The sequence below is a fragment of the Bombus flavifrons genome, chromosome 4 (assembly GCF_040668555.2).
Source record: "Bombus flavifrons isolate JBK064 chromosome 4, iyBomFlav1_principal, whole genome shotgun sequence".
NCBI lineage: Eukaryota > Metazoa > Arthropoda > Insecta > Hymenoptera > Apidae > Bombus > Bombus flavifrons.
Genome location: NC_138445.1, coordinates 8,216,264 through 8,230,522, shown reverse-complemented (window position 1 = coordinate 8,230,522; position 14,259 = coordinate 8,216,264). Strand labels below are relative to the sequence as shown.

The 14,259-nt window shown below is 33.2% G+C and overlaps 1 protein-coding gene across 1 annotated transcript; it reads left to right on the top strand.

Annotated features, from left to right (window-relative positions):
• Positions 1-1,404: 1,404 nt before the first annotated feature.
• Oatp58Dc (Organic anion transporting polypeptide 58Dc) lies at positions 1,405-12,334 on the top strand. The gene is made up of 8 exons (XM_069110945.1): positions 1,405-1,737; positions 2,444-3,058; positions 3,585-3,694; positions 6,088-6,527; positions 7,757-8,432; positions 9,452-9,833; positions 10,744-10,845; positions 11,188-12,334. The coding sequence occupies exons 2-8, from the start codon at positions 2,728-2,730 to the stop codon at positions 11,307-11,309; spliced, it is 2,163 nt and encodes a 720-aa protein (XP_068967046.1). The 5' UTR covers positions 1,405-1,737; positions 2,444-2,727; the 3' UTR covers positions 11,310-12,334.
• The last annotated feature ends 1,925 nt before the right edge of the window (positions 12,335-14,259 follow it).

Here is a 14,259-nt window from a genome sequence, read left to right as displayed (position 1 = left end):
GAAACGTATTCTTCATCGCGATGTAATTGTATTTTTCCTCTTTCTTTTTCCAGTGGTATACGACCACTAATTAACGTGAATCATACAGGTTAACGTGGAAAATCTCAAAGTATCTCGAGGTCAAAGCAACTACGACAACACGGCCGCAGGCCGATCTATTCTTCGATGGAAAATTAAATTTCAGCAATTAACCGCCAGCTATTAGCGGTATAGCTGTTTGGTGTGTGCCATTAGCAATGCGCGGGAATAGACGGAAGAGTTTACCAGCCGCGTAGTGTGCGCGTGTGTGTACATCACGTCGGCTCTATTAAATCATAATGGGTTCACAATGTGAGACTCTGCTCCCGGAGGTTGACTAGAAACGAGCATAGACACCATACCCAAAGCCGAGGCTTCGTCTATCTTGCTGAGATCTGTATCTTTCGACCAAGTCCTAGTTGGGAATACCCTTTTTAAGAATGAGACATTGCAGGCAGCAGACGATGAGAAAATTGGAGCGAATTTGGCTTAATGTACCTTTATATTATCATAAATGTCAATAGACATACAAGAACCGACGTTGGTACTTTTCTTTACCGGCCTATGTGTTTACCATAAATTGTCAATAATTTCTTGGAATTAAGCTAGAAGATTTTTTTCTTATCGGTGTTCTCTAGCACATTATAGTACGTATTACATTTCGTATTATCAAATATTGTCCTCTTGTTACTTATTATTATCTTATTATTATCACGAATCGTATTATCAGCTATTTAGTGGGTTACATCCGAAGCATTCGAGTGATTTTTATTAAAAATGAGTTTGTAGCTTTCTTTAATACTCGTGAAGACATAAATTCTGGAGACAGCGGAATAAATTAACACTACGTTTCGCCGTTGTTTAGCGAAACATCTTTTTTATATCTAATCGCTTAACTTTCTATTTACTACAGAGAAATTGTAACTTTACCAGTAGCGGTAAAACATCGTATCGATGAAACGTCATTGATCTTTTGTTCGTCAATATAGTGCTCTATTAGCCCACAATTATGAACTTTTCTTCAAGCTATTCTCTGTTTTCCATATAGCTATTCTATATAGAAACTAATTTTCTAGTCTACATTGAGTCAGCTCCGAAGTAACTTTCATTCTTATAAGGTCGCATTATCGACATGTCTCCGCAAATATAGATTATCAAAAGTAGACTTTTCAGAATGGAGTCAAATACAAATAAATTCTTCTGGTGTTTAAAGAACGGAGAGGAATACAAATAATGGAGGAAGAAAGAAGGCGTGCGCGCAAGAGAAAGGGAGTAGGCAATAGATCAGACAGTGAGCGAGGAAATAGAGGGGAAGGAGACACGATGTGATCGCAAGAGAGGTAGAAAATGTGCCCGCTTGATAACAGCAACGCGAACCGAAGTACCATAGATGCATCACAGTTCTCCGCGTCGTGATCCTCTGTCGTCCGATCGGTTCTTCGGGGTCGAAAGTGGGGGTCCGCAGGAGATTTCGAACACGGTTTCATCTGTGTCGCTCTCAGAAGACAATTTCAGTCGCAAAGGAATATCGTTCGTTTTCGGACACAACATTTACACATTTTGCAAGAACCGTGTCGTAATTGCTTCGCGAGACGAACCTGCCACTCCATAGGATTCTTATAAATATTTTACTTATTCTTTCGGTGGCGTTCCGGGTATTGGTCCAGCCATTATCCTCAATCGCTTTCGTTTCGACATAAAAATCTTTTTTATCTTACGGTAGGTGTGAGTGAATTTTGTAAGAGCTTTCATACTTTTGAATTGCTTCGTTTCGAAATTTACATCGATTGGTAATTATCGAGTTCGACGTGTAGTTTTCATGGCACATTTTTAAATTGTTCCATTCGTTTATTCCATTGAAATTTATCTCGTATATTTATTTCTGGTATAACGTATTTTCAAATATTTGAATTAATTTAGCCAGATTTAACCAGATTTCGCGATTTCTCTGGTGATTACCGTTAACGCTACTGAATGTTAAAAATAGTTGTAAAAAGATAATATATTAACGATATCGGTTAAAAGAAGGCAAAGTTTGCTGCAAATAAATAGACAAAACCAAATAATTATTTTGATATAAAGATAAGGAAACATTTGAGGAGTTACTTTTATCATTGAATGAACTTTGTTTTTATTGATTATATCTAAATTAAAACGAATATCCCCCGATTTGAAGCATATACAATGGTACAGAAAATTTGTAATTACATACGCACTTTCACATTTCCAAACGTCTGCTTTCATTAGTCATCTGTTCTTGTTATGTATCATCAAACTTCAAGACGTTTCGTATAACGTCAATATAAGATGTAACGTACATATGAAATGTCATTCTTAAGGTTTTCGTGAGTGATTAATGAAAGTGTACTCATAATTCTGTCCAAAAAAATCATTAGATTTCTAATCTGACCGCGTATATCTTCAGGTTAAAGGTCATCGACATATCTTGATCGAGTGTCAGAATCAGATCGACGCACGATCGGCTTTAACCGCGCGATACTGAAACATGGAGAACACGTGACCGTGGAAAAGTAAAACAGAAGTAGAGTGAGTAGAACGAGAAGCGCCGAGGAGCGTGTAGAAGGAAAAAAGCGATGCCAAGGGTCGCGAGAACAGCGGACGTCGATCGAAAACGTGCGATCAGGGATTGAGGTCAGAGTGATCTCGAAGCTGCAGAGTAGCTAAGTAGTCAACGCGTCGTCGACCAACATGAAAAATAACACGAGCAACCACGAGAAGAACGGGCCGGAGAGCCTGAAGTTGTTGAGGGTACCGTCCACGCCGCCGACTACCCCAACGACGCCTACCACGCCGAGTTCGAGAGGTCTCGAAGACATCTTCAGAGATTTACCCATCACCGACGAAACCTCTTGCGGGATCTGGTGTATACGCAGCCCGACCCTGCAGAGATTCGCTAATAAAAAGGCTTATGTGTTTCTGTACGGTGTGCTTGGATGTATATTCTCGGCGAGTTACGCGTATTTCAACGGTACCATTACTACCATCGAGAAAAGATTCAAGATACCTTCGAAAACGACAGGTGAGAATCGATAAATTTTGACGAAGACGAAGTAACATGGTGTGGTTCCTAACATTGCACGACTTTCAGTCATCAGCTGAAAGACTATTGTACGTAGAATACATGCAAGCGTGTAAATTTTCTGATCGAGTTTAGGTGCGAAGCTTTTTACAGTTAGTAGAATGAGAATAATTCAGATCTTAGATAGGTACGTTGAAAGAATTTTTTCTTTTCATTTTAATTTAAAAGCACACCTTTATATGGTAAGTTTTATGTTAAATAATCAGGTTCATATAAAGGGTAGCTGTATATTTTCAAGTATCGTAATATCAAGTATCGACATGGATCAAAACGATTTTTCTGCGATAATGCATATGATAGCGAATGATCCAATAGCTTTGAGAGGTTTGCTAAACGGACAAGAAGTATGCGATGTCCTTTTTAACGTGTATCGAGTGTTTGTACTTTATATCATGAATCAATAGGAGCGAGGCAATTTAATTATTTCCACTGATCCAGAACATTAAACATGCATTTTTTTTTCTAGGTCTTATCTCTGTGGGTAACGATATCTCGCAACTGTTTGTATCCGTGGTCCTGTCTTATTACGCAGGAAGGGGTCACAGGCCTCGATGGATCGCATTCGGGATTTATACTGTGAGTTTTAACGAAACAACTTGCTCGTTCACAGTCACTTAAAAACATCCTGAGTTATTTATATACATATGTACTTGATTTCTTTCTGTCTGTCTGTCTCTCTCTCTCTCTCTCTCTCTCTCTATGTCTCCCTTTTCTCTCCCTCTCTCTCTTTCGCGAAGACCGACGAACGTAGAGAAAACTATCAACTATCGGCACACGCCCCGAAGAATGAACTAGGAGACGTCATAAACCAGCGGTTGGTCAGTTCTTAATTAAATTAGGAAGCGTTGAAATAGTAGCTCTACGCTCATTCACGCCTCTTTCCATCGTACTCTCGCCACAGTATGCTTAGCTAAGCACTCCATTCATTGGGCAGTGAAAAGGCGCTGCTGGTATGCGTGAACCAGCTCGCGTCACGTATTTTCAATAATTATGTTGAAATCGCGTTTAGTTAGAAGCTAGTTTGTATCACGTCTATTTGGAGCATTCAGAATTCTGCTTGGTTGTATTACGCATAATTAATATTTTCGGAAGTATGAAAATATGACGTTACTATGCTAAATAACGTGAAATAACAACGTGTTCGTATCAGTGACATTTCGCTCGATGTTTAGGTAACTGAAAGAACTTCTCAGTTGCATCGTTTAAAAAAATTATTTATTGCTTTTTCTCCTTTTTCTTTTCTTATTTTAGTCTATTTCTCTTCATATTGATTTGTAAACTATTATCAGTAGAAAAATTTTTAAACGCAAGATAAATTTATATATCGACATATTACGTGAAAAAAGGTATATAATAAACCAGAGTGACATATAAAAATCTGGGGATCAGTTTCTATCGACATAGTTTTAGTCAAGAATTGCTTGCGTATGGTAAAAAGGTATCTTTACACTCTGTTTACTCTGCACTAATCGTATTCCATGAAACATCGATTTTTTAAGAACCAATGACCTTTAAGAAATTAATAAATCATTATCGAATATTTGATTTTCTAATGTAACAATATAGAGTAAATAGAAAATTAAATTTAGTAAAAGTTATGTTTCTTTTTTATGTATATGTAAAACTGAATAACGTTAATAGGGTAAAAATTCATAGACCTTATAACATTTGTTTGTAGCTGTTTTTCATAAATTAATTATTAAATGATGATTAATTCATATTCTAATTGTTTGAGATTGTTTTTGAGTCCTTCAGCATCTTTCGTTACGTCTTTTCAACGAATTAATTACTCAACGTTTATCTCGCATAAGACAGTCGAATACGCGATGAATTATTGTCAGAGCAATCGTTAGATAACGTCACGGTAACAGTAACGGTAAACATGACTTGTAGACAATCGTGTCTAACGATCGTGGATATAACAATTTCATGAAGTGCATGGCATTTTCCAGGCTGATTTTATTTAAGGTACTCACTCAAACTACCAAAGCAATACGATTCATGATAACCAGCAATCACAAAAAATATGCAATATAAATCTTCAGAATCTTCATTTTATTTGATCTTCATATTGCACTGAATCATTGTCAACCAAAGATATCGTGTCTAGATACCTTTATCACGTTTACAATTTTTAATAAATTGACACTCTCGCCAATATACTATACACCCACGCGATTTACAGGGTTTCAGTATGGTGGAATATAATGAAAATTATGCCATTTCTTTTCGCAAATTCTAATTATGCCTATTTTTCGAATACAAAGGCAGGTTTATCATTCAGAATTAGCTTAAAAGATTTGAGTGTTAACAATAGCGTACTTTGGCTCATTGTCGATCGAATCGTATCTACTTTTCTGTCATTAGAAAATTTCTTAAATTTGAGGAAAATATGAAAGTACCGTTATTGATATACATATATGTATCGTTATTCTCTTTTCAATCGTATGTTAAGGATTTTTTTAAAACATTGAAAATCATCTTTTTTCGATTGAAACTAAAGCGAGACCGAAACTTGAAAAATGCGCATACTACAGTAGGCTCAAATAACGGTTGAAACGTCGGATAATTTAGTCTTGTTTCTTGAGTAGATAGCATTTAATCGATTAATTAGGGAAAGTTTGGAAATGAACGTTTTTCAAGATTTTTTAAAACTACTGTCTCTGTACTTACGACTATCAACAGCACAAAGTGAAAAAATAATAATTGGCTTGATATGGAATAAATACAGAAAAGGAAAAGATAAAAATTTCACTTATTTCTAAGAATGGTAGTTATAACACTGAAAAATGTGACTTTGTTACGAAAGACGTAATAACATGTCAGCAGTTATTAGTGTGTCAAACATTGGTCATCGATAATATTCATATTTTAATATCGTAATTAAACTAATGCGAACAACTTATGAAACAAACGAATTATTCCTGTTGTAGGAAGCAATAAAAAAATTTACTTGCCTTGTTCTTTAGGTAGTTCTCTTTTGCTGTTTAACGATGCTGCCGCATTTCTTATATGGTCCCGGAGAAGACGCTCTTCTGCTTACGAAAGAATACGGAGCGAAACCGCAAGCTGAAAATTCGAGTCATATACCTGATAAATACCGGAAGTTTTTATGTTTCGGGAAGGAGAGTCGAGAGAATGAATGCGACGATGACGATGGAAATTTCGCGCCTCAAGTGTTGCTGTTTATAGCACAGCTAGTATCAGGAGTTGGTGGTTCACTTTATTATACTTTAGGAGTATCCTACATGGACGATAATATACAAAAGTCAAAGACGCCAGCTCTAATCAGCTTTTCGTACTTCTTGAGAATGTTGGGGCCGGCCATTGGTTATGGTCTAGCTTCGTTTGCCCTCAAATTCTACATCAGCCCTACATTGACGCCTACGATTACAACACAGGATCCAAGGTACGCTAAATAATTCATAAAACAGATGGATAGTTCGATTTTTTTGCAATGAAAAATAACATCGTTAGAAAATCGAGTGACAGAGTAATAAAATCACTTAAAGTCAAATTTCAGAATGTCAAATTGAAATATATATGATACTATTAGCACAATGATTCGCAAAAGTATTTAAACACATAGCTTTCCTTTTTAATATCTATATTATATGTACAACTGGCTTACGTTTACAACTGAAATCATACTTTTCTGCCATTTTTGATAGAACAATGTTGTACGATTATTATTTTAAATTATATTATTATTATAAAAAGGCCGATGTATCAGTAAAATGAATGAGAAACGGAATATTAATTGACCATAAAGCTACATAAACGGATGATACTTCTAAGAATTGGAAATTATTATTAAGTATATTCTCAAAATTTTGGTTACACCATTAGAATACTCAGTCTATTATATAATTATAAATTAAAACTTTCCTTTATATGTCTTTAAAGATATACAGGGTGGTTGGTAACTGGTGGTACAAGAGGAAAGGGGGTGATTCTATGCGAAAAAAGAAGTCGAAAATATAGAATAAAATTTTTTTTTTTTAATTTTTCCATCGAGACAACGATCTACAGTGAGATCCGTTATAACGAGACGTGATAAAGCGCACGCATACCGAGCGAAAATTCAAAGTCGATTTTCTCGAAAACAAAGCTTCAAACGAAAAATTATTTTATATTTTCGACTTCTTTTTTCGCGTAGAATCAACCCCTTTCCGCTTGTACCACCAGTTACCAACCACCCTGTATATGAATCTCTCTCATTTATTACAACAAAATATCAATAAGGAATTCGATCATACTTAACGCGTTAACTGTCATGGAAGTCATTCATCAGTCAGATCAGGAGTGATCGACTAGATCAAGAAATCAATTATAGTTATCTAAATCAAATATTCATAAAGTTTTGAATACCTTTGATGTTACGATAACAGTATAAAGTGATAGATGCATCATGAAGTGCTTAAATAATTTGATTGTTTATAATAAAATACGTTACCACCGGATCATATAAAAAACATATATAATTCGTTTTGTAGTTAACGTGTCAATATTGCGCAAAATAAATTTGATAGCAGTGTTACTTTTTTTTCCTATATCATGTGCGTAGTTAAATTTTCTATTAGTATATCTATATTTTCTATTAATAAGATGAACTTATTGATGCTTGAACGTTAATAGGTGGCTAGGTGCCTGGTGGCTGGGTTGGATTATCCTAGCTTTCCTTCTTTTCGTCTTCGCAAGCATCATCGCGCTTTTCCCCAAAACGCTGCCCAGAGCTGCAGCCCGTAAAGCATTAGCGTTGGAACGAAACAAATCGGGAAGCAATATAAAAGAAGACGAGGAACCAGAGTTACCCGCTTCTATCGCGGACATGTTGAGGACGTTCAAGCGGCTGCTAACGAACACTACCTTAATGTGTAACAACCTAGCAACTGTCTTCTACTTTATGGGATACATGCCTTACTGGATTTTTATGCCGAAATATATTGAAACACAGTACAAACAATCCGCTTCCGTTTCCTCGTTAATTACTGGAACAGTCGGTTTGGTCTTCAGTGCTTTTGGAATTCTTCTGTCCGGTTTAATCATCTCCAAGTATAAACCCAAGGCCAGATATTTGGCCGCGTGGAACGTGATGGTTGGCGCTATATCGGTTGTAGGGATGATCTCTTACGCGTTCCTTGGCTGTTCCGCCAACGACAATCAAATTACAGTTCAACCGGATGGCGCCCTGAAGACTCTACTACCGTGCAACGAACAATGTCATTGCGATTACGTTACTTACAATCCTGTTTGTTCGGAACATGGGAAAACCTTTATTTCAGCTTGTCACGCTGGATGTCGCAATATGAAGGTTCGATATCGCATTTTTTATAAATTTAAATTAATACCTTTTTTATCGAAGTATTTAAACTACTTCTAAACTAACGCTTTTACTGCATCGTCTATTTTATTTTTTACGATTTTGTTTAAAATTCCAAGTCGCGGATATTATTTAAGGACAAAAGGGAAAAACGAGGAACGTGATAAAATAGTTTTGCTTCGGAAGTTCATCCGTAAAGGAACAAGGTTTAATGAATTTAACTATATCTTTTACAGTATGAGGTTTATGCTTCTATTAGGCGTCAGAAAAATTATGGACAAAGAAATAATTGTTATATATTACATTAATTTGTCTGTCAGTCAAACATTGCAAGTTTCTATTATTATAAAAACAAGGTCAGTTATTTCGATATCGAGATACAATAAGACCTCGATTTTCGATTCGAATCGAACGTTCGATTATCCAAACCACATCGGTCAGTAGAGAAAAGCGAATATATGTATATTCTAAATATGCCTGTTTAATGTCGAGAACAGAATGTAGTGTACACGATGACAATGCCAATAGAGTACATGAAATTACAGCAGATAGTATGAAATCTTAATATATTTGAACGATACACTGGACAGATTGAAATATATAATTAACGAAGAAATCATTGAAAGAGTTAAAGGAGGATTTAACAATAGCGAAACAGCAATGAAACAGATGATGTTTTTGTAAAGGATATTCAACATATTCACACATTCAAAAATATTCATAGCAACATAGACAGGTATTACATGATATGAAAGATAAGAGGAAAGTAATCCTGTAGAATTACATATGTAAAAGAAAAAAGAAAAATTGTAAACATTCCCCGTTTTCCCCTAATCTTTTAATTCGAATAACGTTTAAATACTAAGTTCGTAATAAACGTTTGTATTTGAATAAGACGATTAAAAGAAAAAGAAAATTTATAACTTAGACGCGTATTTTAAATTCAAATTTTAATAATTTATTAATTTTGTAAATGCATAATCGTTACATTTCTATCGAATTATTTCTAGATGCAGGCTAATGGTAGTAAGATGTACACGGAGTGTAGCTGTATCAAACCAAAATTCGCACGTTTGCCATTTTTGTTTGCAAACAATAATTTTACATATACAACAGAGGATCCGTTTGAGACTCCAGAACCTGATGGGTCAGCTCCTTTAGGCACCGCGGTACCGGGAGCCTGTCCCGTGGATTGTATGCATAAATTTTACGTCTTTCTGGCTGTGGTTTGTCTGCTCAAGTTCAGTGGCGCGACTGGAAGGGCGTCGAACTTCTTAGTTTCCGTTAGGTGCGTCGATGAGAAGGATAAAACAGTGGCTATGGGCTTTGGATTAATGATTATGAGCTTATTTGCGTTCATACCATCTCCCATTTTGTTTGGATTTATTTTAGGTAAGACACGTTATTTAAAGAGAATAGAAGTTTTCTCTCTATACCATATGGTGTTTCGATTGGTTTCGACTGAACATTGTCAGTACGTTCTATAAATATAAGTAGATGTTATCGAATTTTACTAAATTTACTATAGCTAATAAAATTTTAGAACGTAATATTTAATTTATCGAATATTATTTTTATGGTAGATTAAAAGTGTATGATATAAATTGCATTAGAACTTATATTTAATGCGAGAGAGTTTGATATAAATATGTCTACTGTATATGATAAAGTTTTACGGTATGATATGGATATTAAATATTTACATAAACATAGACCATTTGGTGCCTGTTTTTGGTGCCTTAAAAAGATTATAATAAATGTGTAAAAGAGAGGGAACGATATTTCGGTTTCCAACAGCACTTAATTATACAATGTTAGACTTTTAAAAATACTAACTTTCGTATGAAGATTTTGTATTGATCCTCTGTGACGATAATATAATGTGAAGATTTTTACTGTTATAATTTTTTAATGTGGCTTCAGAAAAGAAAAATGTTTCTAGAATAATTTCTTATTATTTAGCCACACAGAACATATTGGCAAAGTTAGTCGAAAAAGAACTAGGATAGCCGACATACAGAAAGTACAATAGTAAAGTATATAAAACAGGTTGTGACAAACAAAATAACACAAATTTAAATTGTCATATAAGAGATGGAAAATTTATTTTAATGAATGAAAAACTATATTATTCAAAGTGATGTTCAATCTGTAACATTTGGAAATAATCTGTATTTAATCACAAGAAATCAAATATTTATTTATATATACATTGAATATTTCCGTTTTCTGTTTAACGTGTGTCTGTCATTTATTCGACTAAAGATTGGCTAAATATTTCTCCTTACATATTTGCCCACAGATAAAACGTGTCTTGTTTGGGGAAAAACATGTTCGGGTACAGGAAATTGTTGGCTCTATAACGGGGAAACGTTGAGATATCTACTGAACTTTACAGCAGCCAGTAAGTTTGTTGTTCGATTCATTTTGGAAATGTTAACTCAGACTAAGCAAATATTTCACTTCCAAAGTAATAAAATCATATATCAAAACAATTTCGTGCGCCTTTTTGGATTTACGCTCGTTATCGAAACGTCTTTAATTCTTTTATTGCACTTATGAATAAATCGAAAAGTAAATGGAAAATATGGTATTATTGTGAAAATGCCAAAAATCGCACGAATTTTATTTTGTATCAAATATCGCTTGAAATCTCGATTTACGTTACATAATATTCTACCTTTAGAATAATAATAATCCGTCTCGCAAGATAAGTTCGTTAGCATTATGATATTTTTTTTCTTAGCGTTCGTAACGATTGGTACGTTATTTGACGTGGGTGTCTGGTATTTCGTGAAAGACGTAAAAATCTTCGACGAGGAGATTGAACTGAAAGACATAGCCGAAGAATCGGGAGAGACACTTTGAAATTGAGCCACCAACGATCGAGCTAGATCGCTTCGTTTCAAGGAAATGTGGAGTTAAGGTTGAGGGGCGAAGTCATTGGTGAAGAGAAAAAAAAGACGGGAGCGTTGGAAAAAAGGAGAGCCGACGAATAAAGACTTTACAAGTACCTTAAGCGACTTTTTGGATATTTAAACGCTCGTAGTACCTCAGGTAGAACTTACTGTTGACTAGTTCACTCGTGAGGCATAGTATTTGAAGAAAAAAATGAATTTCATTTTTTACTGTCCCCGTTTTATTACCATAATTAATAATAGTTTTCATCGCTTATGAGAAGCCTGAAACCCTCCTATCAGATACAAACAGCGTAAGAGGATACGAATATAAAGAGGCTCACCAATAACAGTACGAGACTTTCGAATTAGTCATAAACCTGCGTTTCGTGTACAAAATATAGTCTAAAGATGAAACTTTCAATCCATTGGTGAAAGGAGGTTTTTTTTTTTAATTTTTAATCGAATAGCGTAGCGTAATGTATCGTGTTTCTTCAAATCAACGAAGCGTTGCCATGTTTTAGAATAATATTAAGATGAAAATCTGTTCGAATACGATCATTATATATATATACATATATTTTTTACTCGAAGCAAACTAATTTACGTAACATAAACTCGAACGCAAAAGTTGAGGAGTTATTGAAATTATATCGTATTAATATCGAGGTTCGGTTGGTTGCAAATAATCTGTCAATTGACTTTTTTAAATCGTTAAAGAAGAAGGAAATTAATAAAAGTACATAGCATGAAAACATTCAGGTATATTTAATTTTTATTTGCAGCACAACTCGGAAGAATGTCACTTAATAAAGATACAGTGTTATGTGGAATTCTGTTGTCGTATACAATTCCTGTTAAAAATGAAATTGATATCGTTAACAATAGAAACAAGCAATAAATTAAGGGATTTCAATTTGAAATAGAAACTTATTATTTTGAAATTTTTATTTTAATAGTATATACACATGTTTCAATAAAACAATTTTATCCACAGCAATCTGTATTTAAAACAACCCGACTTACTATTTGTAAGGATGATTCTTTATTTTTGAAATTCGAAAGAGATACTATATACCTATATATACCTACTTTCTAATTAACGAATTAAAATGGTACATTTATTTGCACAATTACAGTTCAAAATTTGGTGATTGATTTCATTTCTGTTTGATTTACGCGATTGTATAAACCATTCAGAAACAAATTAATGAGACGAACAAGTTAATTAATAACATATTTGATTAATTTCGTAATAAATATATAAAAGAATTTAACAGATATATATTGAACGTTGTAGTATTCGTATTTTATACATAGATATATCAAAGAATAACAATCTGAGTCAACATTTTTATTATATTTTTGTTGAGTCACATTTTTAATACATAACCAGTGTATAAAACAGTTTATTAAGGTAAGTTAGGTATATTCTGCCTGAAATACATAAAATTAAATAAAAATGGACATATTATACAGTGTTTATATAAAAATATTTCTAAATAAAGAAATTACTATAATTTTAGATATTATTATTAATTATATGAATATATATGAAATGCATCGTCATATATATGAACAATTTAATTTTTCCGATTACTCTTTAATTTTATTTTAATTCGTTCGTCGTTGGCAGTGTTACATAAAATTAATTGTGGTCATACAGTCTTTCTTGATACGTATCAGTGATTAGTTATGCCAATTTGTTCTTTTTTTTAATATGAAACAGATGTGTTACATGAACATAAATCTAGAATATTTATTTTCTAACAGATTCTAATGAAGTACGAATTTCATCTAATATTTTTAGACGAAAAAAACTTGTACTTAATATATTTCATAAATTTGTTATCGACTTTCAATAATCTTGATCATTTCGCTTGATAGTAGATATAAATTTCCACTCGAGTACTAAAAAATCTAATACCACAGAAGAATTAAACTAAAAATAAAGTAACGATACTTTTAGGATAACTGACCGTATGTTATCTTAACCGCTCCACTTTTCTTCGCCGATTCATTATCAGTGGAAATAGATCGAGTTAATTACGTTTGAGTTCTACAGTTAAACACTAATTTTCATTATACTCTAAACATTAATAATCGATCGATTTAATTGAATTGGAATTTTATGGAAATTCTGACTGCTATATTTTTTCCCTATAAATCTTTTTATAGTATAGATATAGTCTGTAGATTGCTAATATTCTTTTACTGAAAATTTTTTCCAAATTCAAACTATTGTCAATCACCTGTAAATTTGTACTTTCTATATCTGTTTTGGTCAGTCGTGGTTATAATGGTATTGTATAGCGAACTGTTTTCATTCCTTCGATATAGATAATTACCAATAAAAAAATATAAGTTGCATATTTTTCTAAATATCCGAAAATTACTCCTTTGTTAATGTTATTTAAAAACTTGATCACTTGTTTGGTGTTCAAGATAGTTTTAAAAAATTAGATATGATTGAACTTTAGTACTAGTTTATGTTTATACAATATAATAGGAAAAATATATTCTTTTCCTAAAAAAATATACTTTCATGCTAATAAATAATACTGACCTTGAAAAATTTGGAAAGCAAGTTTGGGAAAAATTTATATTTTATCTTTGCACGTCGCATTATACTTGCTCCTTCTAATAGAAGGAGATACTTTATACATTTTTATATTATTCTTAAGTTACATCTTTTTCTTTAAATGCAAAGAATTTAGTCTTCAAAAATCATAAAAAAACGTATTTTTATGATATTAATAATTTTTTGAGCATTTTTCTGAAATTTCAGGCAAAATTATTTACTTAAAACTATCTTTGATATGCAAAATACTCTCTTTAATTCTTATTTACCTGTACTTAGAAGTGTTTTAATTAATTTACTTACATTTCTTCTATTTTACAAAGATTCAATTAGTTATATG